The 27,455-nt window shown below is 45.1% G+C and overlaps 1 protein-coding gene across 4 annotated transcripts; it reads right to left on the bottom strand.

Annotated features, from left to right (window-relative positions):
* Window positions 1-134: 134 nt before the first annotated feature.
* Window positions 135-27,245, bottom strand: DPH7 (diphthamide biosynthesis 7). 4 transcript variants are annotated; one of them, XM_030535381.1, is made up of 10 exons: window positions 26,904-27,245; window positions 26,371-26,532; window positions 17,094-17,236; window positions 16,337-16,424; window positions 15,349-15,443; window positions 13,999-14,165; window positions 13,152-13,224; window positions 5,979-6,044; window positions 5,594-5,766; window positions 135-4,353 (listed from the first exon to the last, which is right to left on the bottom strand). In XM_030535381.1, exons 2-10 carry the CDS (start codon window positions 26,509-26,511, stop codon window positions 3,887-3,889), a joined length of 1,413 nt encoding a protein of 470 aa, XP_030391241.1. In that variant the 5' UTR covers window positions 26,512-26,532; window positions 26,904-27,245; the 3' UTR covers window positions 135-3,886. The 4 variants fall into 4 exon arrangements, with proteins under 4 accessions (XP_030391241.1, XP_030391244.1, XP_030391242.1 ...); XM_030535384.1 differs by having other exon boundaries at window positions 135-4,350; XM_030535382.1 differs by having other exon boundaries at window positions 26,371-26,528.
* Between the last annotated feature and the right edge of the window lie 210 nt (window positions 27,246-27,455).

Raw genomic sequence — 27,455 nt, 5'->3', positions numbered from 1 at the left:
TAAAAGCAGCACAGAATCCTGTGGCACCTTATAGACTAACAGACATTTTGGAGCTTTTGTGGGTGAATACATGCATCTGACAAAGTGGGTATTCACCCACAAAAGCTGATGCTCCAAAACGTCTGTTAGTCTGTAAGGTGTCACAGGATTCTTTGCTGCTTTTACAGATCCAGACTAACATGGCTACTCCTCTGATACCTGAATCCAGTAGCTCCCAAACTTTTTACTAAAGTGACCAACCACCTGTATTGTGTCTTTTTTGGGGACCCACCATTATTACTCCCCCTCCCCTCTGTCTCCTAGTCCTGTCCCTCCTACTGAGTCCTGCAGCCCTCTGGCCCCCAAACCTGCTTGGCTCTCCTTTGTTCTTGCTCTCCCTGCAGTCCTGGTCCGCTCCTATCCCCTCACAGCTGGACTGCAATTGCTTCCAGGTTGCTGACTGTCCACTTGCTGGCTCTTGCCATTTCTTCTGTGTGACTAGTACCCAGATACCTCTCCACCCCACTGCCTGCTGCCCAGAGCAGGATCTAGGCAACAGTACAGAGAAAGTGGCTTGAGCCAAATAGAGTCAGTAGTCTGTTCCTGTTTCACATGTGTCTCTCAGAGGCTTTCCTTCATGCTGCTGCTGCCCATTGGAAAGCTGGGGAGCACCTGTGGGGCACCACATTGACCCTTCCCACATCCCATTGTTAGTTCGGACCCAGCATTGGGGAAACATTGCAACCAGTAGGCTAACGGTTATAATGAGAGTCCTCATGCTCTGGCCATTTTATCAATCTACTACTCCTTTGCATGTCAGAATGCCCAAAATCGGAATTTTTGATTCAGCAAAAGTTTTGGAACAGTTTGTTTGGGTTCAACCTGAAACAATGTTTTCAGAATAGCCAGTAACATACAAAAAATCCAATCACCCATCTCCACTCAGGAGTTCTGAAGCACAAGGGTCCTGGGAAATGCATGTTACCTAGAATGTTTTTTCAGTTCACAGCTATCCTGGGATAAGCCTGAAATGGTTGGACGTATGTTATGGATTCATCAAGTGTTTTTTGTAAGACCGAACAATACAAAGCACTTTCCAGTCTAGCAAATTATGTAGATGCAAGCACATTCTGTGAACACTAGCAAAGCTTCACTAGCTCCAAATGCGCTACAAGCTCTTAAAAGTCACTGACATGCCAATGAAAAAGTATTGAAGTCCTTTCAAATTAGATTAAAGGCAAAATTCTTCTAGCCCTACAAGAATAGTGTCATTGAATTTAACTGATACTATTCAATGCACTAAGGACAGTAGGAATTCCAACAATGCTGCAGCTCTTGGAAGACAAAGCCATCACAGGCTATACAGCAACTTAAGGATGAGGAGGCAAAGAACTGAAAGGCTGAATATAGGAGCCAGTCAATATAGGGATTAGACTGTTAAACTCATAATGGAAGCTACAGACAGAGTAAGCTAGCTGCTGAGCAAAATGTCCACCCTCTGAGGAGGATCACTATCAGTAACCCACTAGACAGCAGGGTGCAGAAGTTGACTCAGATTATTTTGGATAGTAGGGAGGGATATAATTATTAGCAGGGATGGAGAAAGGGGTAGTTTCCCCAACAGCAAATCTCTGTTAAACTGAACAATGTATACTAAGTTACCTTCTGCATCCTTTTCTTTCCAGATGTTGTTCTCGGAGTCCTATCTTGATCATTGTCAGTCAGGCAGTGAACTCTTCAAGAAAGGGAATGTCTTTTTAATAGCTACATTAAACACAAAATGTTAATACTGTAAATGAGGGTAACAGTCAGAAACTTGGCACTTGGGCCACCTAACTGTAGATTTGCTAACACAATTGTACGGAACAAACCCACACTGGTATAGCTGGATTTCACCTAACAAAAATATAGTTTGACTCCATAGCTTTAAAAATGAACATACTGTGCTAATCTCATCTAAAAGTCATCTTCTGGTCAAGAATCACAGCTAGTCTGCATAATAAATACTTCTCCCTTCTATAGCACATTTTCATCCAAAAATCTGTCATCCCTCCAATTCTATTCTTCATTTCTTCTCACTACCTCTCAGACAGCATCATTTCGCATTTGGTAGACTAATCCCAGATGGTTTCTTGTTCTTCAGTCTTGGTTCTCAGCAACAGCATCATCCCACATGCAAAATAAAAGCAACAGTGTGTGTGTTGCTTGGTGGGTATCTGTTTAACAATAATCTAAACTGTCTGTGCAATCCAGCAGCAGATACCACAGAACAGGACCAATATATTTGAGTTTCCTTGGAACTTTTCAACTGATAAATAAGAAGAGAGACATAACTCACTTAAACTTTTTATTTTAGAAACATCCAAAAATAGTTTTTTTAACAAAAACTTTTGTTCACAATGCTGATATGCATCTCCATAAAACAGCACTCAAAATAAGAGGTGTGCCAAAATACACATGGTACCCTCAAACAAGGGTTTGCACATTAAGATTAGTTATTTCTGTACATGGTTTTAATAGCTATATGTATTTACTATTACAAAAACTATAGTTGCTGCTGGTGTTTCTTCCCTTCTAGGCTAATGATTCATTAAGATTCTCAAAGAAAAACCATCCAAGATAGAAGTTATTTTAAGCTGGGTTTTGGTTGATGGTAATCAGGAACACCAGGGTAGTGCCCCATTAATGTAGTGCTTTACTGGTATTTCATAGTAAGAATCCAACAGGGCAACCTCAAGTAATTCTGGAGACATCCTATTTAGGATTGCATTATTAATAATTTTATATTTTTAAAGAACATCAGGAAGTGCTACCAACGGGTTGAGGGTTATAAGATTTAAGCTGAAAAACTTGCACCTTTTTTTTAAATCTGATTTGACCCTAGTCTCATATTATAGGTCTCACTCTCTGGATATGGGTTTGTTGCAGAGTTTGCTTTTTTAAAGGGTTTCTTTGCTGCAAGCAATAATATACAATGAGATTCACTGTGTGATCATGCAAAACCAAGTGGTGTTTGTTGACAAGTGATAACCTGAAAATCAACTTGTACTCATGCAGTAAATTAGGTGTAAAATTACACATATGCAGCCACAGCAGAATTCTCATGATAAAGACACTTTTCAGTACACAACTTCACTTGCAATCTGTTCTGTCATGTACACTGAGACAATCTGGGATTTCATTCTAAAAGGAATTTCTCTGTATCCAAAGTCACTATAAACATGTTCCCTGTGCAGCATGTCCTCACAGCATATGGCAGTTTACAAAACAAGCCAGTGACCTATGCTTGTATTTAAACACCCATATAAAACCCTTGAACGTTCAAATCCAAATTTTGTGGTTATTATGTAACAGTGTGCATATATAATTTAGTGCTGCAGCAAGGTTTGGTTGATGTGAGATGGGGCGGATTTTGTTGGGAGAGAGGGACAAAGAAAGGTGGCACCCACCCACAACTCTGGAATTGGAGGCAAGACTTACAAACGCAGACTAGTTGTCAAGGGAGGTATATTTCATGCCTAAAGAAGCATCCCCTGAAATGCACCACTGTCACTCTGAATCACAACAGTAAAGGACAGCCAAGTAGAAGCACCTATGTTTTACTATGTCCCTCAGCAAAGGCAGCAGAGACTATTCATTTTGGTTTAGTCAGAGTTAGACACAAAACACTAAGAATGTAGTTGCCTTAATTTAACGGTACAGGTCTTCAGAAATTCAGGAGCTATGAGCTCCCAGGCAATAAAACTGGAAAAACCCCAGTGGAAGTTATACTGGGCATAGGCTGCAGATACCGTTCTCAATACAAAAAAGTCTCCTATACTTTCCCTCTGGGACATTTGAGAGAGAGGGACTTTTCAAGGCTGTTCGAGTGAAATTGTGTTTCAGATTAGGAATAATATTTAATATTTTACTCTGAAGGGTTGATTTGACTGGTTTCCCATTTCCAAACATGTAGGATGTTATCATAAAATGAACAAGTCGCTAGGATGCTGCTCTCTCTCTGACCCTTTGCTAATTCAGTTTGATCACGCTTGATGTCCAATCCCCTTCCATCACGACACTGAGAATGAGGATCAGAACCACTCTCTGGTCTGACCTGGGAGATGGTGCCTTCACCCTCCTCGTCTAACAATACATCAAAAGTAGCTGTAGGAGATTCATAAACTATCTTCAGGTTCTGGATTTGCAGATCCAGTTTCTTGCCTCCTTGATCCGAACTTGCCACTGGTCCCTCAGACAACTCGGGTGCAGAAAGTGGGTCCTGTTTTGCAGCCAAGGAATCCCTTAGGGAGAGTCTTGACCAATCAGCTCCATAAGCCAAGGAGTTATGCAAGATGTAGGATGACACAACAGTGCATTCCTCAGTGTTTTCTGCTAAAAAGAAGAATAAGTGGAAATCAAGTTGCAAATCCCAGTTTCAGGTAGCTTGTCTGCTAGCTGTTCCAGTGCTGACAATTTAGTCAAGAAGAATTCCCCTATTCCACCCCAAGTGTTACTGATTACTGTTCTCCTTCACACAACAAAAAGATTCAGACACCTACAAGAAGATATGAGGCAATGGTAAAAAGGAAGTTCTCCCCATCAACATTCTACAGCCTCTTTATAGCCTCATCTTCACTCAGCTCATTGGAGGGGAAAAGAGGATCAGCATGCCTATGCTGCTCTTATAGGGCTCAGAGGAGAGGCACCATGAAAGCAGTCTCACACAGAAACTGAAAATGCTACAACTGCCAAGACCTATACACTATGTTCTTTTATGGCAGGTGGTTGTCCCCACTGAACATCTGGCCTTCCATTCTATGAGGTAGAGAGCACATTTTAAGTGATCAGGTAATCAGAGTTTAGCACTAACCAATCATAGCACTTTTCAACTTCAAAGTGCTGCACAGATATGAACCAGTTCATCCTCATCACCCCTTCCAACATGAAGTATTATCCCCTTTTCACAGAGAGGTTAGGTGACTTGCCCAAGGTCATACAGCCAGACACTGGCATAACCAAGAATCTGACTGCAGTCCTGTGTAACATGGCCTGAACACAAGTGCAGGCTATAACTAACACCTAAACACTGGGCAGTAACTGTGCTTGGACTGGTTTGGAGGTTGTTGGAGGCAACAACCAACCTTCTCAATAGCAGACCTGTTAGCTCAGGATACAGTTATTACGAAGTTAATACAAAGCATCTAACAGGCAATCACACATTCAGAAGTGTCTCGTCATCCTATCATTTGGATGAAGCAATAAACTGAAGTGGCCACATGAATGGCTACCACCCTCATGCCAGAATGCAAGGGTTTGCATAATATGACTGAACACTAGTTACAGTAGTACAAATCGGTAGTTACAGTGTCCCTGCACTATGATTGGCGAGACCACTCCAAAAAGGTACAATAAAATTGTTGGTCCATCAGGGGAAGTATAGAGGAGTACACATGTCAAGCAAGGAGTTCTTACAAGTGAATTGAACACCTAGGCTTCTTGACAATATATTTCTACCATTTATTTAGTGCAGTAGCATCCACTGGCCTTCCCTTCCATCTGTAGTCAGGGAAGATGAACAGCAGTGTGTGGAGGAGAGGGAAGAACATCCTTTCCTGCTCTATTGAACACTCACCCATACTTCCTTGGCAGTCAAGGATTTTGAATCCATTATGCATGCAAGCAGCCAACAGCAAGTGCTCCCGTGTTGGGTGCCACTTCAGCCTCCAAACTCCACCCTCAACATGGGTGTCTGCCAATGGCTGCTTCATATTCCTGGTGTCCCATAGGAGAACATGTTCGTCATAGCTGGAAACAGACACCACAAATAAACATGCACAGACCAGCAAAGGAATTTTAGTGCATAGTGCACAGAAGTAATAAAGAGGATGCAATGCACTTTCCACGACACTCCACTGATGTCAGCCTCTTCCCACAAGAGCTTTTGGGGAAGCAGCCATGGACTGCAAATAATGAGGCAGGTGGGGGATGTCAGGTAAGAGCATCTAGAGATAACTCACCTTCCTGTAGCCAGAAGATACTCCCGGTGTGGACTGCACTGAATGCTGCACACGCCCATTGAATGTCTGCAGAGGAACAACATGCATCAGGAGAATGGAGACCAAGAAAGAGTGCACAAAGTAAGAAGATAGTTTCTTTTGTTCTCAAAATTGGAGAGCTCTATGGCGACCTTCATTGCAACAAAGCTTCTTACAATAAGGAGTTAAGGACAGCCTTAAACCCCGGGATGGTGATTGTAGTGCAGTACACAGGAAGAGAGTAGTCCTTTTGCCAATTCCAAATAAAATAATGGAACAGTTGATACCCTCTTTTAATTTATTGAGTCCTGTAATATAATTCATACCCAGCAACATGGGGTATGGAAAATAGACCTTGTCAAACTAACTTAATTTTTTGTTCAATGAGATTACAAGTTAGGTTGATAAAGATAATAGCATTGATGTAATAGACTTCTGTAAGGTGTTTGACTTGGTAGCACATGATATTTTGATTAAAAACTAGAACAATGCAAAATTAACATGGCACATATTAAATTAATTAAAAGCTGCCTAACTGACAGGTCTCAAAATATAAATGTAAACAGGGAATCATCACTGAGCATCCTCTCCAATTTATTAACATCCTTCTTGAATTGTGGACACCAGAACCAGACACACTATTCCAATAGCAGTTGCACCAGTGCTAAATATAGAGGTTATGTAACTTTCTTACTCAAGAGTTGCCTGTTTATATATCCAACAATCGCATAAGCCCTTTTGCCCACAGCGTTGCACTCGGAGCTCATGTTCAGCAGAGTATCCAGTTGTGTCTCTAGTGGGGTCCTGTAGGGATCAGTTCTTGTCCCTATACTATTTAACATATTTTAATCGATCTGAAAGAAACTGAAATCAGTTTGCAGATGACTCAAAGCTGGAGGAGTGATAAATACTGAACAAAATGGCCACTAACACAGAGCGATCTGGAGCACTTGGTAAGCTGAGTGCAAGCAAACAATATGCATTTTAATATAGCCAAATGTAATGTCCTATATCTAGGCCATATTGACAGGTAGAGGGATTCTATCCTGAGAAGCAGTGACCATGAAAAAGACTTGCGGCAATCTTTAAATCCGGATTGATGATTTTCTGGAACATATGCTCTAGTTCAAACAAGAATTAATTCAGGTCAATTTATATGGCCTCTGTTTTACAGAAGGTCACACTACATGATCACATTGGTTCCTTCTAGCCTTAGAAAATATAAACTCTGCTAGTGCCCATGTGTGTCTTGAGCTTTCTTAAGAGCAATACTCCTGCCACACAGCTTTCTAGCAGGAGAGTATTCATTGGCAGAAATTCCAAGACTCACAGAGGAACAAATTTATGGCATGATGTGGCATGGGTTTCTGCAAAATAGCTGCATGCCAGAGAAGTTGATATAGTTCCCCAAGTAGTAACTAACAATAAACCACAGTGTCTTATCAGGATTATAAACAGAGCTTAGTTGAAAAGTGGTACACATGGTTTTAATTGTAGGGTATGTCTAATAAAACACAACTACAAAAGAAATTAATGTAAAAAGATGGGAGGAGAGAGAAAATAAAAGTTTAGCAAAAAGCTGCCCTGTCTTTAGTCATTTTAAAATGCAGATAATGTTACTCTTGGGAGTTTTGTTGGTCTCCATCAATCCACTTCTTTTAAGAAGAACCCACCTCTACCATTTTAGTGGGGGGTACAGAGAGGACAGGAGGCAAAAGAATCCCAGACTGAGATGAACTGGTGAATTTAATAGGTCATTCCATTTCCGAGAGGCTAGTGCAGGATATTTTCTAGCACAGGGGTCGGCAACCTTTCAGAAGTGGTGTGCCAAGTCTTCATTTACTCACTCTAATTTAAGGTTTTGCATGTCAGTAATACATTTTAACCTTTTTAGAAGAACTCTTTCTATAAGTCTATAATATATAACTAAACTATTGTTGCATGTGAAGTAAATAAGGTTTCAAATGTTTAAGAAGCTTCATTTAAAATTAAATTAAAATGCAGAGCTCCCCGCACCGGTGGTCAGGACCCAGGCAGTGTGAGTGCCACTTTACAACAGCTCACGTGCTGCTTTCGGCACACGTGCCATAGGTTGCCTACCCCTGTTCTAGCATTTAGTCCAGTGACGGATTTTTCACCACTTCCCTTGGAGAAAAGCATTCTAGAGCCCAACAGAGCCTTGCCAGGAAGTTCTTTCTTCTATCTAGCTTAAATTTTGCCTCAATTTCCTTTCCATTATGGATGGGCACATCTTTTTATCCCAGTTCCTTGTACCATCCTAATTCTACTCCATAATTAGCATTTAGACCTTTCGAATCTTGGTAGCTTTATATCCCCCCATATTTCTTATGCAAGCTGAACATGTTTCCTATAGCTCTTATTTTTCCTGCACAAGTCAGTCCCTTCAGCTCCCTGATCAATTTTTATTGCTCCTCTCCAAGTTCTCTCCAATGTATCAATATCTTTCTGCTACTGAGAGGCCCAGGTGTTGACCATCATCTGATCATCAGCTTTGTTGAGAGGGACTATCCCCTCCCTGTACTGTGAGGCCTCTACATATGCAGCCCAAATTTGCATGGTGGACCATTTTGCTATCATTTCATACTGCAAACCTATGTCCCCTTCTCAACCCTAGGTGTCCCATCCATTACAGAGCCCTTTGGCACATTAGTTTTTACACATCAAGTGAGATGCATTCAAATTCTTCCAGAGTTGGAGGCAACAACTGGCTTGATTTAACATCCAGAAGATTAAGCATTATCTACAAGTTATGACTGGGGGAACTCTTGGCCCCAGCACCACAGGTATAGAAAACTCAGCCTAAAGTGAGGGGTGGGGAAGACAGGGAGACGGGAGGGATCTTGGAAGCCATGCACTCCCATGTTTCCATGGGCTCCAGCTCCACAGGAATCCATACATGCTACCATGTAGCAGTGATTTTGTCTGGGACAAGGATGCAGCCAGAACATCCACCTGCCAATCCTCCCTGCACAGAGGCTGGAGACTACTCCAGTCACAAAGATTCCATAGAGGTTAGGAAGTTGCTCCACTGCCACTCCAAAGTCTAGGAAAAGAGGCAAGATCCCTTCCCCGCCACCTCCCCCAAATCCCTGGCTGGGCACCAATCCCACGACTTGAATCCAAATGACCTAGCGCTCAAAGTGGCAGCTAACCAACCAAAGACAGCAGAACAAGAAAACATAAGAATGGCCATACTGGGTCAGACCAGGCAGAAACAGTGCTGCTTTCCCTCCTTTGGTCTTTTATTTGGGGGGAAGGATGGCTCAGTGGTTTGAGCATTGGCCTGCTAAATCCAGGGTTATGAGTTCAATCCCTGAGGGGACCATTTAGCGATTTAGTTGGGGATTGGTCCTGCTTTGAGCAGGGAGTTGGACTAGCTGACCTCCTGAGGTCCCTTCCAACCCTGATATTCTATGACCAAGGGTCCATCCAGCCCAGCATCCTGTCTACCAACAGTGGCCAATGCCAGGTGCCCCAGAGGGAATGAACCTAACAGCGATCTCTCTCCTGCCATCCATCTCCACCCTCTGACAAACAGAGGCTAGGGACACCATTCCTCACCCATCCTGGCTAATAGCCATTAATGGACTTAATCACCATGAATTTATCTAGTTCTCTTTTAAACCGTTATAGTCCTAGCCTTCACAACCTCCTCAGGCAACAAGTTCCACAGGTTGACTGTGCACTGTGTGAAGAAGGACTTCCTTTTATTTGTTTTAAACCTGCTGCACATTAATTTCATTTGGTGGCCCCTACTTCTTATAGTATGGGAAGAAGTAAATAACTTCTTTATTTACTTTCTCCACACCACTCATGATTTTATATACCTCTATCATATTCCCCCCTTAGTCTCCTCTTTTCCAAGCTGAAAAGTCCTAGCCTCTTTAATCTCTTCTCATGTGGGAACCGTTCCAAACCCCTCATCATTTTAGTTGCCCTTCTCAGAACCTTTTCTAATGCCAGTATATCTTTTTTGAGATGAGGAGACCACATCCGTACACAGTATTCAAGATGTGGGTGTTCCATGGATTTATATAAGGGCAATAAGATATTCTCCATCTTATTCTCTATCCCTTTTTTAATGATTCCTAACATCCAGTTTGCTTTTTTGACTGCCGCTGCCCACTACACGGACATCTTCAGAGAACTCTACACCAGTGGTTCTCAGACTTGGGCCGCCGATTGTTCAGGGAAAGCCCCTGGTAGGCCAAGCCGGTTTGTTTACCTGCCGAGTCTGCAGGTTCAGCCAATTGCGGCTCCCACTGGCCGCAGTTCGCCACTCCAGGCCAATGGCGGCTGCAGGAAGAGGCGCAGGCTGAGGGAGGTGCTGGCCGCCCTTCCTGCAGCCCCCATCGGCCTGGAGCAGCGAACCATAGCCAGTGGAAGCCGTGATCAGCTGAACTTGCGGACACGCCAGGTAAACAAATCAGCCCGCCCGCCAAGGGCTTCCCTTGAACAAGCAGCGGCCCCAGTTTGAGAACCACTGCTCTACACAATGACTCCAAAATCTCTTTCCTGATTAGCTGTAGCTAAATTAGCCCCAACTATACATATAATATGATGAGGGGTTATTTTTTCCAATGTGCATTACTTTACATTTATCCACATTAAATTTCATTTGCCATTTTGTTGCCCAATCACTTAGTTTTGTGAGATCTTTTTGAAGTTCTTTACAGTCTGCTTTGGTCTTAACTGTCTTGAGCAGTTTAGTATCGTCTGCAAACTTTGCTACCTCACTGTTTACCCCTTTCTCCAGATCATTTATGAATAAATTGAATAGGATTGGTCCTAGGACTGACCCTTGGGGAACACCATTAGTTACCCCTCTCCATTCTGAGAATATATCATTAATTCCTACCCTTTGTTCCCTGTCTTTTAACCATTCTCAATCCATGAAAGGATCTTCCCTCTTATCTCATGACAACTTAATTTACGTAAGAGCCTTTGGGAAGGACCTTGTCAAAGGCTTTCTGAAAATCTAAGTATGTTATGTCCACTGGATCCCCCTCGGCCACATGTTTGTTGATCCCTTCAAAGAACTCTAACAGATTAGTACGACAGGATTTCCCTTTACAGAAACCATGTTGACTTTTGCCAAACAATTTATGTTCTTCCATGTGTCTGACAATTTATTCTTTACTATTGTTTCAACTAATTTGCCCGGTACTGAGTTATGCAATTGCCAGGATAACCTCTAGAGCCCTTTTTAAATATTGGCATTACATTAGCTATCTTCCAGTCACTGGGTACAGAAGCTGATTTAAAGGACAGATTACAAACCATAGTTAATAGTTCTGCAATTTCACATTTGAGTTCTTTCAGAACTCTTGGGTGAATGCCATCTGGTCCTGGTGACTTGTTACTGTTAAGTTTATCAATTAGTTCCAAAACCTCCTCTAATGGCACTTCAATTTGTGACAATTCCTCAGATTTGTCACCTACAAAGGACAGTTCAGGTTTGGGAATCTCCCTAACATCCTCAGCCATGAAGACTGAAGCAAAGAATTCATTTAGTTTCTCAGCAATGACTTTATCGTCTTTAAGTGCTCCTTCTGTATCTCAGTCGTCCGGGGCCCCACTGGTTGCTCAGCAGGCTTCCTGCTTCTGATGTACTTAACAAAACATTTTGTTATTACCTTTTGAGTTTTTGGCTACCTATTCTTCAAATTTCTTTCTGGTTTTTCTTATTACATTTTTACACTTAATTTGACAGTGTTTATGCTCCTTTTTATTTACCTCACTAGGATCTGACTTCCGCTTTTTAAGACATGCCCTTTTATCTCTCACTGCTTCTTTTACATGGTTGTTAAGCCATGGTGGCTCTTTTTAGTTCTTTTTAATTTGGGGTATACATTTAAGTTGGGCCTCTATTATGGTGTCTTTGAAAAGCGTCCATGCAGCTTGCAGAGATTTCACTCTAGTCACTGTACCTTTTAATTTCTGTTTAACTAACCTCCTTATTTTTGCATACTTCCCCTTTCTGAAATAAAATGCTACAATGTTGGGCTGTTGAGGTGTTCCTCCCACCACATGGATGTTAAATGTTATTATATTATGGTCACTATTTCCAAGCAGTCCTGTTATAGTTACCTCTTGGACCAGATCCTGCATTCCACTCAGGACTAAATCAAGAATTGCCTCTCCTCTTGTGGGTTCCTGTTCCAGCTGCTCCAAGCAGCAGTCATTTAAAGTATCGAGAAATTTTATCTCTGCATTTTGTCTTGAGGTGACATGTACCCAGTCAATATGGGGATAACTACATTCCCCCGCTATTATTGAATTATTTACTTTGATAGCCTCTCTAATCTCCCTTAGCATTTCATAGTCACGATCAATGTCCTGGTCAGCTGGTTGACAACGGATCCCTACTGTTATATTCTTATTGGAGCATGGAATTACTATCCATAGAGATTCTATGGAACATGTGGATTCGATTAAGATTTTTACTTCATTTGATACTACATTTTCTTTCACATATAGTGCCACTCCCCTCCTCTCCCTCCGCACGACCTGTTCTGTCCTTCCAATATATTTTGTACCCCAGAATAATTGTGTCCCATTGATTGTCCTCACTCCATCAGGTTTCTGTGATGCCAATTATATCAATATCCTCCTTTAATGTGAGGCACTCTAGTTTACCCATCTTATTATTTAAACTTCTAGCATTTGTGTACAAGCACTTTAAAAATTTGTCACTGTTTATTTGTCTGCCCTTTTCTGATGTGTCTGAATCTTTTTTATATGAATGTTTCTCCTCTTCCATCCTCTCCTCCTGACTAAACCCTAGAGAATCTCTATCAATAGACTCTCCTCTAAGAGACATCTCTAAGAGAACAAATTGCACAGATGGACAAGATCATGACATGCCCTGAATGGTTAAAAGCTGAAATTTAAATTTAACTGGAATTATGGGAGAGAACATACTTAGTCATAGTCAAGTATCAGAGGGGTAGCCGTGTTAGTCTGGATCTGTAAAAAGCGACGAAGAGTCCTGTGGCACCTTATAGACTAACAGAAGTATTATGCTCCAATACTTCTGTTAGTCTATAAGGTGCCACAGGACTCTGTCACTTTTTAGTCATAGTCAGTCATGCACTATAATTCTATGGCCATCTGTCTGAGTGGCTTAGTTACCTCTCGCTGGTGAAGATAGGCATTTCTGGGCAGCACCTGGTGTCCCAGCCCCTCAGCATGCAGTCATCTCCACCTGTACAAGGAAAGATTGTCTCTGTATTAACACTAGTTGGGAAATCAGTGCACTATAGAAGAAGCTGAGATTTGACAGCTCTGGAGCATGACTAGAGTTGGAGACAATGCCCTTACTACTGTTGCACTCAGAAGATCATAGCAGGACTTGCGTTTTTCAATGGAATGAAGGGCAGAGCTGTTCCGTGTACCACAAAGATTTCAGTTCATCCAAAAGTGTGAGGTAGGATCAGGGAGGGGAAAGGGTTAGAAAGAACCCTACCTAAATGGAAGTATATAGTAGTTAACATTTATTTGGCACCTTTCTTCCAAGCATCTCAGAGCACTTCGCAAACATAAGTTGAATCTCACAAACCATCTATGGAGGTATCTCCACTTCACAATATCAACACTCAGAGAAGTGAAGTGATGTGCCAAGATCAAACTCTAAGTCAACAGCTGAGCTGGAACTAGAATCCCAGAGCCCTCACTTCAGTTTCCTGTTCTGACTACAATGTACTACTCCATCTTGGCTAATGAACAGTCAGGGTGGGCATTTCAATACCCACAACTTCCTACAGTCACTCCTTCAAGGATTATTTTTCCAAGCAATGGCACAAACACTGAGAAGATGTCAGCTGGCTGGTGCAGCAGCAAGAAGTGTCATCATGATGCACATGCAAAGGGTAGGAGGGAAAAGAGAAGTAGCCACCATGGAAATGGGTATTTTGATAGCCACGTATCTATAGGATATTTTCCTGCCCCTCCCCCAAGAAAAGGCTTTTAGTGTTCACACCTGAATACACAATGTCTGTGTCCCAGTAATTAAAAGCAGCAATCCAGGCCTCAAAGTTGTGAGCCTTCCACTGGCTAAGAATGTGCACGGAAGGAGCAGACTCATCTATTGAAAGTAGGTTCAGCTTCCCCTTTGAATCACTGCTGATTACTCTCAGTGGGTGCCCACTACAGCAGGAAAGACAGACAACATGTTAGCGTTTAAGACAACTCATGTCCCAGCATTTAATCCAGTGACTTTCTCCTTCACACCTGCAGCCACGTTACACCCTGAAAAGACTAGTTAACACACAAATGATGAGTGTCTGTCTATTAACATAGACATGGAGCAACACTAGGGGAGCAAGGCTTCCAAACAGACACCAATGCTGGGCATCTGCAGAGTGCACCAGTCCCCTGTTCTTAAGAGCTGGATTTCATCTTCAGTCTAAACTGCACGGGAAGCATGGCAATATTCACAATCCCAGCTCCCTGCTCTCAAACAGGAAATGATCATCTCATACTGATTTGGAACAATTAATTGAAATAAGGTCTTTAGTATCCTGTCAGCTTCAAAACGCTATTGAAACACCCATTAAGATGTCTCATCTGTCCTGTGAGGCAATTTCCCACACTGCTCTCCCACTCACTGGGTCTGCAGGGGCTGGGAATGCTGCAGATGCTGCATGTTCAGCCCCATGGGAGGTAGAAGGCCTTTGCTTCCCAAGTGATTAAGCAGCAGCAACAGACTTTACAGGGATGCCCCTCTGAATCAACACAGATAGTGGTTATCCCTTTTTAAAGATGGAGAAGAAAAGATATACACAAAGGGACTTGCCCAAGGCCAGAAGTTTTGTCAATTCATTAAACAACATGCACAGACACAGTATAATGGACACAAGCAATTAAAAAACTATTCCAAATTAAGTTAAACAATGTCAACTATAGAACTCCCCTGGTTCCCAGCCCTGTGTTCAATCCACACTTCTCTCTCCCCCTAACTTTGAAAACAAACAGTTCCCTTCAGCCTTAGGGTGATATCTAACTAATTTTACATGGTGAGGACATTCCTGGAATCAACTCTGAGAGAAGATAGGAGAGCAGCCACTTCTAGACTGAGTTTCTCAGCTTCCCCACTACAGGAGACTACTGGGGCTCAGACTAAGTTGAGTTTAGATTTTACACAAGCACTAAAGCTGCCAAGCCATTTCCTTGTTAATGGTTCATATGCAGAGACCCCACAGCAAACGTCTCTGCATGAAGGAGCCTCAAAGGCAATTCTAAGCCTCTTGAGAGCAGGGATGGTGGAAGTGTCTTACACACACACACACACACACACACACCAGAGTGCCATACTTATTCCCCTCCTCACCACTGCTCCCGTCCTGTGGACCAGTCCAGAGACAAAGCAATGCATTGTGCTCCTAAATCAACACTGCAGAGTGGCTCCAACATGCAGCTGTTCTTCTACTAGAGAGAAAAGGAAATCGATCAAAATCAGGAAGACAGAAACCACCACACAGACAGTATCTAATTGCTCTTTCACCCCTCACTGGAGGACCCCACAGGTGGCTGCATTCTGTGGATGCTGTAGGTTCATACCCTGGAGAATTTTAGGATCCTTGGCATTACAGAAGAGAAAAATCATAACATATAAGCCACTGAAGTGCCAGATACAAGAACTACTATCCACATAAGGTGCCTCCCATTTCCTGTACTTAAACTCACTGACTCCCCAACTATCCATCCCAGCAGCTCCTCTATTTCAAACCTCATTGTGGCTAGAGGGCCATCTAGCCACAGTGTCCTAACTTATTCCTAGGCTGGCTTCTGCTCTCTCCACTCCATTGAAACTGCCATCTAGTCATCAATAACCTCTTCCTCACAGAGTCCTTTCTTCACACTCAATCTCTATGCTGCCTTTAACAATGCCCCATGCCTCCTCCTCAAAACTTTATTTGTTTGGCCTCCTGATACTTGGGCTTCTATGACAGTTCTATCTCGCCAACTGCTCTTTCAACAGTTGTTTCTTCTCCCCAGCCATTGAAGAACCCCAGGCTCTCTGTCTGTCCTAATTTCCCTACCCCTTCTCCGTTTCTCCCCTCACCGTCCACTCTTCACAGATAGACAGAGGCAAGCTTGACTCCCAGATATTAGGGACAAATTGTTGGCATTTGCATTTAGGAAAAATGCCACACACACAAAAAAAAACCCTCACTTGTAAACTGAACACATTAGCCCTGAAGTCACTGAAAGCACCATGGAGCCTCTGACACCATTTTCAGTAACACCACAGCCTTTGTACATGACCAATGAAGCTAGAGGAATTTACATTAATGACTTTCATCCCAGTCACCTACCTCACTTCCAGTCAGGTGGCAGAGCTCCACAGTTCCATTGGCATTTGCAATGCCCAACATGGGATGTTGTGCGACGGAAATGTGGCACCTGGAAGAGTAATTGACAAAGAGGTCTTAAACTCAAGTCCATGTCTTGCATTAGAGGAAAAGAAAACAGTCCAGAAGGAGGAGCTATATTGTTTGTTCGTTTTTTCTAAAGTTCTTTGACAAGTCTCAGCCAGGCAGCATACTCTCTAACTGCAACTAACTTAACTTGCATTGCTCCTGTTAGCCCTTCAGCTGCCCTTTTGGTGTGTGTGTGCGTGCATGCGCACACGGGGGGGTGGGAGTAATTAATTTTAAAAGAGTCAGAGCTTTAAAACTAGTTTTCACAGCCAATGAAGAGCTAGCACCCCCAGCTGCTACTGTCTATCCTGCTGCTTCCCCTGGTACCACAAGCACGGACAGAACTGCCCCCAGACTGGATAAGCAGCAGGCACAGCTCAAGTGTGGAATGCCCACACTGAGAGCTAGCAGTGCCTTACTGATATTTTTCATCCTAGAACAGACTAATACTACAAATGTTATTAAACTAAAAGCAGAGACCTTTTACAGCACCGTGATCACCAAATGCTGCTTATTCATTACTGCAGCAGAAGCTACTGGCAGTTGGAGAGAAAGAACACCTACAGCAGCAGTCCAGGCACAGGTAACCCTTGGCCACAAGTGCCAAAGGAGCCTGATGCCCCCCCTCCCCCCACCCACTAGCCAGCATTACCATTTGATGTCTAGGATGGCAGCAGTTTCAATCCTTTGAATTTCAGTCAGTGGGAGGAAAGGCTGCTCTTCACTATAGTGATACATGTAGAGGCGACCCAGACGTGTGTGGGGCTCATCACTCTCACTGGGGTTTACACCAGGCTGCATCGAACAAGGGCAAAGGAAGTCTGTAAGCTTAGGGGCTATTTTCTCACCTCCTTCATATATTATAACATTTCTCCCTCAAAGACCCTGTCAGAAAGCAAACCAAGCTCTACCAGTCAGAGCAGGGGATAGAGTCAGCACTCACTGTGTTGAGTTCCCAGCTCTACCAACAACAAAGAATCATAAAATATCAGGGTTGGAAGGGACATCAGGAGGTCAACTAGTCCAACCCCCTGCTCAAAGCAGGATGAATCCCCAACTAAATCATCTCAGCCAGAGCATTGTCAAACCTGACCTTAAAAACCTCTAAGGAAGGAGATTCCACCACCTCCCTAGGTAATCCGTTCCAGTGCTTCACCACCCTCCTAGTGAAAAAGTGTTTCCTAATAGCCAACCTAAACCTCCCCCACTGCAACTTAAGACCATTACTCCTTGTTCTGTCATCTGCTACCACTGAGAACAGTCTAGATCCATCCTCTTTGGAATCCCCTTTCAGGTAGTTGAAAGCAGCTACCAAATCCTCTCTCATTCTTCTTTTCTGCAGACTAAACAATCCCAGTTCCCTCAGCCTCTCCTCATAAGTCACGTGCTCTAGCCCCCTAATCATTTTTGTTGCCCTCTGCTGGACTCTTTCCAATTTTTCCACATCCTTCTTGTAGTGTGGGGCCCAAAACCGGACACAGTACTCCAGATGAGGCCTCACCAATGTCAAATAGAGGGGAATGATCACGATCCTCAATCTGCTGGCAATACCTCTACTTATACAGCCCAAAATGCCATTAGCCTTCTTGGCAACAAGGGCACACTGTCGACTCATATCCAGCTTCTCATCCACTGTAACCTCAGGTCCTTTTCTGCAGAACTGCTTCCTAGCCATTCACTCCCTAGTCTGTAACAGTGAATGAAGTTCTTCCGTCTTAAGTGCAAGACTCTGCACTTGTCCTTGTTGAACCTCATCAGATTTCTTTTGGCCCAATCCTCTAATTTGTTTAGGTCCCTCTGTATGCTATCCCTACCCTCCAGCATATCTACCACTCCTCCCAGTTTAGTGTCATCTGCAAACTTGCTGAGAGTGCAGGTCACGCCATCCTCCAGATCATTAATGAAGATATTGAACAAAACCGGCCCCAGGACTAACCCTTGGGGCACTCCGCTTGTAACCGGCTACCAACTAGACATGGAGCCATTGATCACTACCCGCTGAGCCAGACGATCTAGCCAGCTTTCTATCCACCTTATAGTCCATTCATCCAGCCCATACTTCTTTAACTTGCTGGCAAGAATACTGTGGGAGACCGTATCAAAAACTTTGCTAAAGTCAAGAATAACACATCCACTGCTTTCCCCTCATTCTCTGAGCCAGTTATCTCAACATAGGAGGCAATTACGTTAGTCAGGCATGACTTGCCCTTGGTGAAACCATGCTCACTGTTCCTGATCACTTTCCTCTCCTCTAAGTGCTTCAGAATTGATTCCTTGAGGACCTGTTCCATGATTTTTCCAGGGACTGAGGTGAGGCTGACTGGCCTCTAGTTCCCCGGATCCTTCTCCTTCCCTTTTTTAAAGATGGGCACTACATTAGCCCTTTTCCAGTCATCCTGGACCTCCCCGGATGGCCATGCATTTTCAAAGATAATGGCCAATGGCTCTGCAATCACATCCGCCAACTCTCTTAGCTCCCTCGGATGCAGCGCATCCGGCCCCATGGACTTGTGCTCTTTCAGCTTTTCTAAATAGTCCTGACCCACTTCTTTCTCCACAGAGGGCTAGTCACCTCCTCCCCATGCTGCTGCCCAGTGCAGCAGTCTGGGAGCTGACCTTGTTCATGAAGACACAGGCAAAAAAAGCACTGAGTACATTAGCTTTTTCCACATCCCCTGTCACTAGGTTGCCTCCCTCATTCAGTAAGGGGCCCACATTTTCCTTGACTTTCTTTTTGTTGCTAACATACCTGAAGAAACCCTTCTTGTTACTCTTAACATCCGTTGCTAGCTGCAACTCCAAGTGTGATTTGGCCTTCCTGATTTCACTCCTGCATGCCTGAGCAATATTTTTATACTCCTCCTGGTCATTTGTCCAATCATTTGCTGCAGGACCTTGGGAAAGTCACTAGCAGTGCCATTTTTCAGAGATGTCAAGCAGCCACCACTCCTGGAAAAGCCAATGATATCTACACATCCTCAGCAACTCTGAAAAATCAGGCCCCAAGCTCTGTTAGGAGGCAGGTAAGGGATAACTGTATCACTTCACCTAGCTCTGGGATGGGACTCTGCAGCTGTTTAACAGCCTTCAGCAACACTCAACAATGATTTAGGGCAGAAAGGAGTATTAGATTCCCATATTTTGTTAACTGAGAAGGAATATAGGTGTACTTGCTGTTCAATACTTTTGTATTGCACCTTTCAGAAAGGCAACCCTCCCACAGCTCAGCTCCTCTTAACACCATGCTGGAGCACTGATTCAAGACTGACTCAGAAAAAAGCATGCCACCTATTGAACGAGCATCATGCATCACCTAGGCATTCCTTGGAAGTCTCCCACACAAGTCCACTGCTTAGTTCTCAAGATCAGATAGGAACATAGTTTATGTTAAAAGCAGCAAGGAATCCTGTGGCACCTTATAGACTAACAGACATTTTGGAGCATGAGCTTTTGTGGGTGAATACATGCATCTGACAAAGTAGGTATTCACCCACGAAAGCTCATGCTCCAAAATGTCTGTTAGTCTATAAGGTGCCACAGGATTCTTTGCTGCTTTTACAGATCCGGACTAACACAGCTACTTCTCTGATAGTTTATGCTGAGGGTGCAGTGGAAGTGGTTTTCAATACGGGAGTATGCAAGCGAAGAGGGTAATGCCCAGTCACTTGATGAAAGCAATTCAAAGTGCTGTTCCACTTTGAAAAAAAAAAGTGACTGTAAAATTGATCACTACTTACTCAGCAGTTTTGCCAGCTCTAAGGATTCAGAGATGCTAATTTTAACTGTAGTTTTTTTAGTTGTGTTTTACTCCTAATAGTCTTTCACAGCTAACAAAACTATGAAAGGAGGAATTGGGATCTATTCCATGTTGGACATAATCACCAAAATTGTTACCCAACTTTAATCAGCCACACCGGAGTAACTCACTGAAGGCCAATGAAAGCCAGGTGTCACTGAAGGCATAATTTGGCCCAAATGATCTTTATTACGGGTGGTCATGAAAGAGATAGGAAGAGCCCAGCTTCACTGTCAGCTCTCAGAGTGAGTTTGTACAGCTAGCAGGGAGAAGCAGACAAACAACCACCACACACCTTTTTATATATTAACCAAGCACCTTGTATCTGAAGTCACTAGGAGAAACCAAATGTGAAATTCACCATGCCAATTTTACAGTGATTTTCAGAGTAGAACCACACTTTACATGAAAATATCAGACACACTGTGACGGGCTGGCTCACAGAAACCCCCTTGGGGCTGCCAACTGATGTGCCAAGACTACTTCTATCCCTGTTTTCCTGCCCTGTCAGCTTAGGACTTCAGGACCCACTAGACTGCTGCAAACCCAGTCCTAGGGTCTGAACCACATCCCCAACAGCTGTAGGCTTAACTGAAGGCAGCTACAGAAGTGTTCTTATCTTTAACACTCAAATGCCCAACTCCCAGTGGGGTCTAAACCCAAATAAATCTGTTTTACTCATAAATTATTCGCCCTCTATAACACTGATTGAGATATGCACAGCTGTTCCCCACCCCACCCCCAGGTATTAATACATACTCTGGGTAAATTAATAAGTAAAAAGTGATTTTATTAAATACAGAATGTAGGATTTAAGTTATTCCAAGAAGTAACAGACAGAACAAAGTGAATTACCAAGTAAAATAAAATAAAACACACAAGTCTATGTCTAAGAAACTGAATGCAAACACCACCTCACCAGTTCCAGTAAGCTTCCTTTTACAGACTAGTCTGCTGGACCTGGACTAGCAGAAATCACTCACACTCCTTTGTTCCAGTTTCTTTCGAGTATCCGCGGGGGGTGGGGAGGCTCTCTCTTTAGCCAGCTGAAGACCACTTGGAGGGGTCTCCCACGGACTAAAATAGACTCTCTCCTGTGGGTGGAGACCCCCTCCTCTCTCCTATGCAAAGTTCAGCTCCAAAAGAGAGTTCTGGAGTCACCTGGGCAAGTCATATGTCCATGCATGACTCACAGTTTTTACAGGCAGAAGCCATTGTCCACATGATATCTTGTATGTCTCCAGGAAGACTTCTTATGTGGATTGGAGCATTTGAAGATGCATTGTTCCTTAAGTGCCTCTTGACTGGGCACTTAACTTTGCGAATTCCTTTCTAAAGAAGTTGTTCATATGCCTTACAAAACTTAATTAGGCCATGGCTACACTTGCAGATGTAGAGCGCTTTGGGTTCAACCAGCCTTCGGAGAGTGCACTAGGGAAAGCTCTCCAGTCTGTCCACACTGAGAGCTGCAAGCGTGCTGGTGTGACCACATTGGTGGCATTTGAAGCAGCATTTGGAGCGGTGCATTATGGGCAGCTATCCCACAGAGCCCTTCTTCCCATTCTGGCGCTGTGGCTTATGGGAAGGGGGCATGGAGTGCGGGGCATTCTGGATCCTGTCTCAAAGCCCCATGATGCATCGTTTCACATCCCAGCAATCCCTGTGTTTCCGTCCACATTTGGCGTCATCTTTCAACAGTTTCTGTGCAGGTCTGCGGGAATGGGGCCCGAACTGCTGCGGAACATGCTGACAAGTCTCGCCAGCATGTCTCGTTTGGCAGTCAAGTTACTGCTTAAGATCCTAAGTAACAGTGAGCAGTCCGACGATGATATCGAGTCGTGTAACGCATAAGACATTAAATTGCTTGTCTCATTCACAGACACGCTCTCCACTGTGGAATGCTGCTTTTGGGCTCGGGAAACAAGCACAAAGTGGTGGGATCACATCATCCTGCAAGTGTGGGATGACGAGCAGTGGCGCAAAACTTTCGGATGAGAAAATCCACTTTCATGGGACTGTGTGCTGAGCTCACCCCCACCTTGCGGTACAAAGACACGAGACTGAGACCTGCCCTGCTGGTGGAGAAGCACGTGGCTATTGCAATCTGGAAGCTGGCAACTCCAGACAGCTACCGATCGGTCGCTAACCAGTTTGGAGTGGGAAAGTCGATGGTTGGAATTGTGTTGATGCAAGTTTGCAGGGCCATTAATCGCATCCTGCTCAGAAGAACTGTGACTCCGGTAACATGCATGACATTGTGGCTGGCTTTAAACAAATGAGTTTCCCTAATTGCGGTGGGGTGATAGATGGGACGCATATTCCTATTCTGGCACCAGCCCACCTAGCCTCCGAGTAGGTTAACCGAAAGGGGTATTTCTCCATGATTCTCCAGGCACTTGTGGATCACCGTGGTCATTTCATTGACATTAATGCAAGCTGGCCCAGAAGGTTGCATGACACGCGCATCTTTCAGAACACTGGCCTGTTCAAGAAGCTGCAAGCTAGGACTTTTTTCCTAGACCAGAGGATCACCATAGGGGAAGTCGAAATGCCCATTGTGACCCTTGGAGACCCTGATTACCCTTTAATTCTGTGGCTCATGAAACCCTACACAGGGAGCCTGGACAGCAGCCAGGAATGGTTCAGCTACAGACTGAACCAGTGCCGAATGACTGTGAAGTGTGCTTTTGGCCATTTGAAGGACCGCTGGCGCTCTCTTTATGGGAAGCTGGACTTGGCCGAAGACAGCATCCCTGTGGTTATATCCACGTGCTGTACCCTCCATATTTGTGAGGGGAAGGGTGAAAGCTTCACTCAGGCATGGGCCTCGCACTTCAACACCTGGAGGCTGAATTTGCACAGCCAGAGAGCAGGGCTATTAGAGGGGCCCAGTGTGGGGCCGCAAGGATTAGGGATGCCTTGAGGGAGCAATTTGAGGCTGAAAGCCACCAGTAATGTCTGGTGCTCTGCACGGAAGTTGAATGTAGTGGCTATGTTTGGTACACTGACTTGCAGTGCTTGTTGCTTTCCTGGGCTAAGGTATATTTTGCTTTATGCACTAATAAAGAATGTTTTCAAAGCAAAAAAACTCCATTTATTGAAAAGAAAATTCATTTCTTGAAATAAAACAAAGTAACGCAGAATTACCAAAAGGGCAAGGGAGTGGGGTGGAGACAGGTTCACTCATAGGCTTCAGTATATCCTGATTTCATACTCTCAAATACTGTTTGGAGTGCTGTGCACGGAGTGCTGCACTTTAGGATGGCTATAAGGCATGTTGAGGGGGGCTGAGTGCAGTGAATAAGGGTCGTAGTTTTTGTGGGTGGGTGGTAAAGCTATGGGTGTAGGAGGCAGTTGGGGGTGGTAAGAACCCGGATGTTGGGGAAATCGGGTTGGAGGAGACATGGGGGCACAAGAGGAAGAGTTTTGGGACAAGGGCTGCAGGGGGGCAAGTGCGCTGGTGTTCTGTCTGCATAGCGACGAGTGCCGGGATAGAGTCCGCTTGGCGCTCCATTATGCTAATCAGCCGTTCCATGCTTTGCTGCCGGTGCTTTGCATTTTCCTGGTGGATTGTCCTTTCACTCTCCCTCCACGTCTGTGCCTTTCGATTCCCATTTACAGGCTGCATGACTTCTTGCAAAATGCAACACTTAACAGAGGCAGCATTGTACACACCAGACAGAGCAACGATTTCCCCGCACTTAAGGAGGGCAATCACAAAAACCATACGTGGTCTGTCCCAAAACGAGCGCACATAACTCGTGGGAGCCCCAGAAATGGTGAGTAAGCACAGGATCCATGGGGACTGACTGTTTCATGGCTGTACTGTCCCCAAGGCACAGAAACCCAGAGAAGAGCCAACAGCTGCAAGAGGAACCTATACTGAATACTGTGCCAACATTCTCCACAGGAGTTCGTACTGGAAGATATCTTGCTGCTGAGGGTGAACAGGGAAGCAACGGAGGGTCTTCTCCTACAATGCGGCTTCCTCCCTGGCCCATATGCAGCTTGCCTGTGTGCAGCAATGCTCCCCCATCCTCGCCTAAAGAGCCCATACGTAAAAATTTCCTTCCTGAAAAGAAAGCCGCTTACCAGGAACCTCCTCTGTTGTTTGTCCTTCCCCAAGCAATCGGACACCACGACTGGCTGTCTTCCTCCTGGCTCAAGAAGTGTTCCTGGCTGCTTGCATCTAGGGATTCTGGGGTGTTTCCCCTCGCCTCAGCACCACTGCTCGTACGTTACTCCCCCCACATTGCTGTGCTGGGCTCGGAAGCATCCATGGTGGTCGTTGCAGCGGAAGTGGGATCGCCCCCAAGTATCGCATCCAGCTCTTTGTAGAATTTGCAGGTTGTGGGGGCAGCACCAGAGCAGTCGTTTGCCTGATGGGCTTGCAGTAGGCATTCCATAGTTCCTTTACTTTAACCCAACACTGCACTGCATCCCAGCCATGGGCCCTGTCCTTCATGGCCCTTAATATGTGCCTGAAGGTATCGTAATTCCTACAGCCGGAGCACAGCTGGGACTGCACAGCTTTCCCCCACCCAAACACTGATAGGGATAGGCATCTCGCCACTGCTCCATACTGGGGATCGCCTGGCACATGGAGGCATGGCCACCTGGAAAGATGCGCTGAGAGCACTCCACGTCTGGCTGAGCAAACAGGAAGGGGATTTTCAAAATCCCCAGGGAATTTAAAGGGCAGGTCTGACGCTTGGTCACCTGAGGACAGGGCATCAGAGTTCAAAAGTGATGACCAGAGTGGCTGAAACAGGCATTGTGGGACACTTCCAGAGGTCAATCAGAGAGCATTAGGTGTCCACACTGGCGCCACGGCGCTCCAGTGACAGCGCAACAAACGTTATTCCTCTCGAGGAGGTGGAGTACCAGGAGCGCTCCAGCCACGAAGTCGGAGCGCTCTACGTGCCTTGCCACTGTGGACGGGGAGTGAGGTAGAGTGCTCTTGGCAGCTTTATTGAGCTATAATGCGCAAGTGTAGCCAAGGCCTTAGAAATCAAGCAAGCATACAGTCAATATTCCTAACTTTAAGAACAAAAATGATATATGTGTACAAATAAGATGAATAGAGTCAGTAAACCATAACCTTTACAGAGATATGTTACATGGCACATGTAGCATAAAACATACTCATTATGTCATATTCCCATAAAGCATTATGGGATACATCATCACACACACAATGAAACATTCCCAAATTACCAGAGATCAGCACAATATAAAGGGCCAGATCCTTTACTGAATTCCCATGGATGGACCCCTCCCTACAGTTCCAGCATCAACCCCATGACCAACACAACACTGTATTTACAGTTATTCACATACTGGAAACAAGTAGCAAACACAGAGGACTTCTTCTAACAAGTCCAGAGTTCTTTTTATTTTTGATTTTCCATTTTCAGTAAAAGTAGCAACAAAGAACAGACCAACACAAAATCCCAAAACTACAACCAGAGATATACTGAATCAGCCTCTTCACTGTCCCTCATTACAGGGCATAAGCCTCGCTTTAGAGCACAACTATCCTTCCACAATTGAGGGTTTGATTTTTTGTTTGTATGCTTTTTACTGAGGCTATAGACAATATTTATGCTACAGAAATGCCTTTCACATTCTCTACAGCTGACAACTTTGATAGTTTGCCTGTCTCACTCAATTTTGAGTCTTTTTCCCACATGTAGGCCTTAGCAGGGTGATAGTAGCATGCACCCAGAGTCCATGTGCAATCAGAAGATGAGATACATTTCAAGGGAACTACCCCACCTCCTAGTGCAGACAAATGCATAATACAAGTCAGAAATGGATGTGAGCTAAGCAGTTTCAATCCAGGAAGATATTTCCCTGAATTCAGGCTTGTCTGAATCTGGGAGTTTGGGTTAGGTCAGGCTCTTATTCTCTTATGTTGTGTCCTAACAAGATTTCACATCTGTGCAGTTTGCTGCTACCCCATTCTCAGCATACCCTATTCTCAGCAGTAATACCCCATACCCTATTCTCAGCAGTAATCTGAAAACTCAAGGAAGCTGAACTCAGTCCACACAATGAATAAGAGGTCAGAACTGGCCTATGTCACTGCTGTTCAATCAGCCCTCCTGCTACTATCATTTCTTTCACTTACCTTTCTATCAGGTTTCTTTAGCTGGTAGGTGCCACAAACCAGGATGCTATGCCAGCCTTCCACAGGGCACCACTCCACAGCATCTGCACTGTACTCAGTGTCTACCACTTGAAGAGTCTGAGTCTTGCACTGCAATGCCATGTCAGAACATGCTCATCCTGCCTAGAAAGGAGCAGAGCACAGAAAAGGAAGGTAAGAGAAACAGCGAAAGGAAGCAGGGGGCAAGACACAGTGACCCTGACTGGGGCGTGCAGAGCACAGCTGAGCTGCCCCTGCGTGGCCTGTCTCCTGAGAAGCTACAAATGCAGCACAGCTACTATGCTGGGAGAAGCAAGCCCAGCAAGCCTCCGGCAGTGCTGCCCTACAAAGCCCTGGTTCTCTTAGGCGCACAGAGGTGCTAGGTCTCTCCCGGAGCGCACGGTACATTAGCTATGCAGCGCAGTGCTAAGGGCACAAGGGAAACCAAACCCCGCTGGATAACGTCCCTCCCCAACAGAGGATTTACAGAGAAGAACAGCGAGTAGCAGGCCCACCTCTAGCCCTCTCTGGTTACACGAGGGATCCGGGTGTCTCGAAACAGGCAGCAGCGCTTGGGGGGACAGCAAAGCCAGGCAGCTCAACCACGGCCCCCAGTGACAAGCTGGGACCAGGCTCCCAGGCGCCAGGGCTGCGCTAACACGCCAGCCTCTCCCCGCACGCCCCTCGCTCGGGGCGGTTCACCGTTCACCTCAGCGCGCAGCGGGAGACCCGGGCCGCTTCCCCCAGCTGGGACCGTGCTGGGGCTTGGCCTTGCAGCGTTCAGCGAGCGCACACCGAGCAGCCGGCCGGGAGAGCGCGGCTCGGCCCCTCCGCTTCCCGGTCAGGCTGAGCGCTCGGCTGGCGGGAGGCGGGGCTCGTGGGTGAGCCGAGGCGGGGCGAGCGCAGGCCCGCGGGAGCCGGGTGAGGTGGGGGGGGGCGAGCGCAGGCCCGGGGGGAGCCGGGTGAGGTGGGGGGGGCGAGCGCAGGCCCGGGGGGAGCCGGGTGAGGTGAAGCGGGGGGAGTGGGGCGAGCGCAGGCCCGGGGGGAGCCGGGTGAGGTGAAGCGGG

This window comes from Gopherus evgoodei, chromosome 16, assembly GCF_007399415.2.
Source record: "Gopherus evgoodei ecotype Sinaloan lineage chromosome 16, rGopEvg1_v1.p, whole genome shotgun sequence".
Lineage (NCBI taxonomy): Eukaryota > Metazoa > Chordata > Testudines > Testudinidae > Gopherus > Gopherus evgoodei.
Note: the sequence above shows the minus strand (reverse complement) of the source record. Positions and strands in the feature narration are given on the sequence as shown.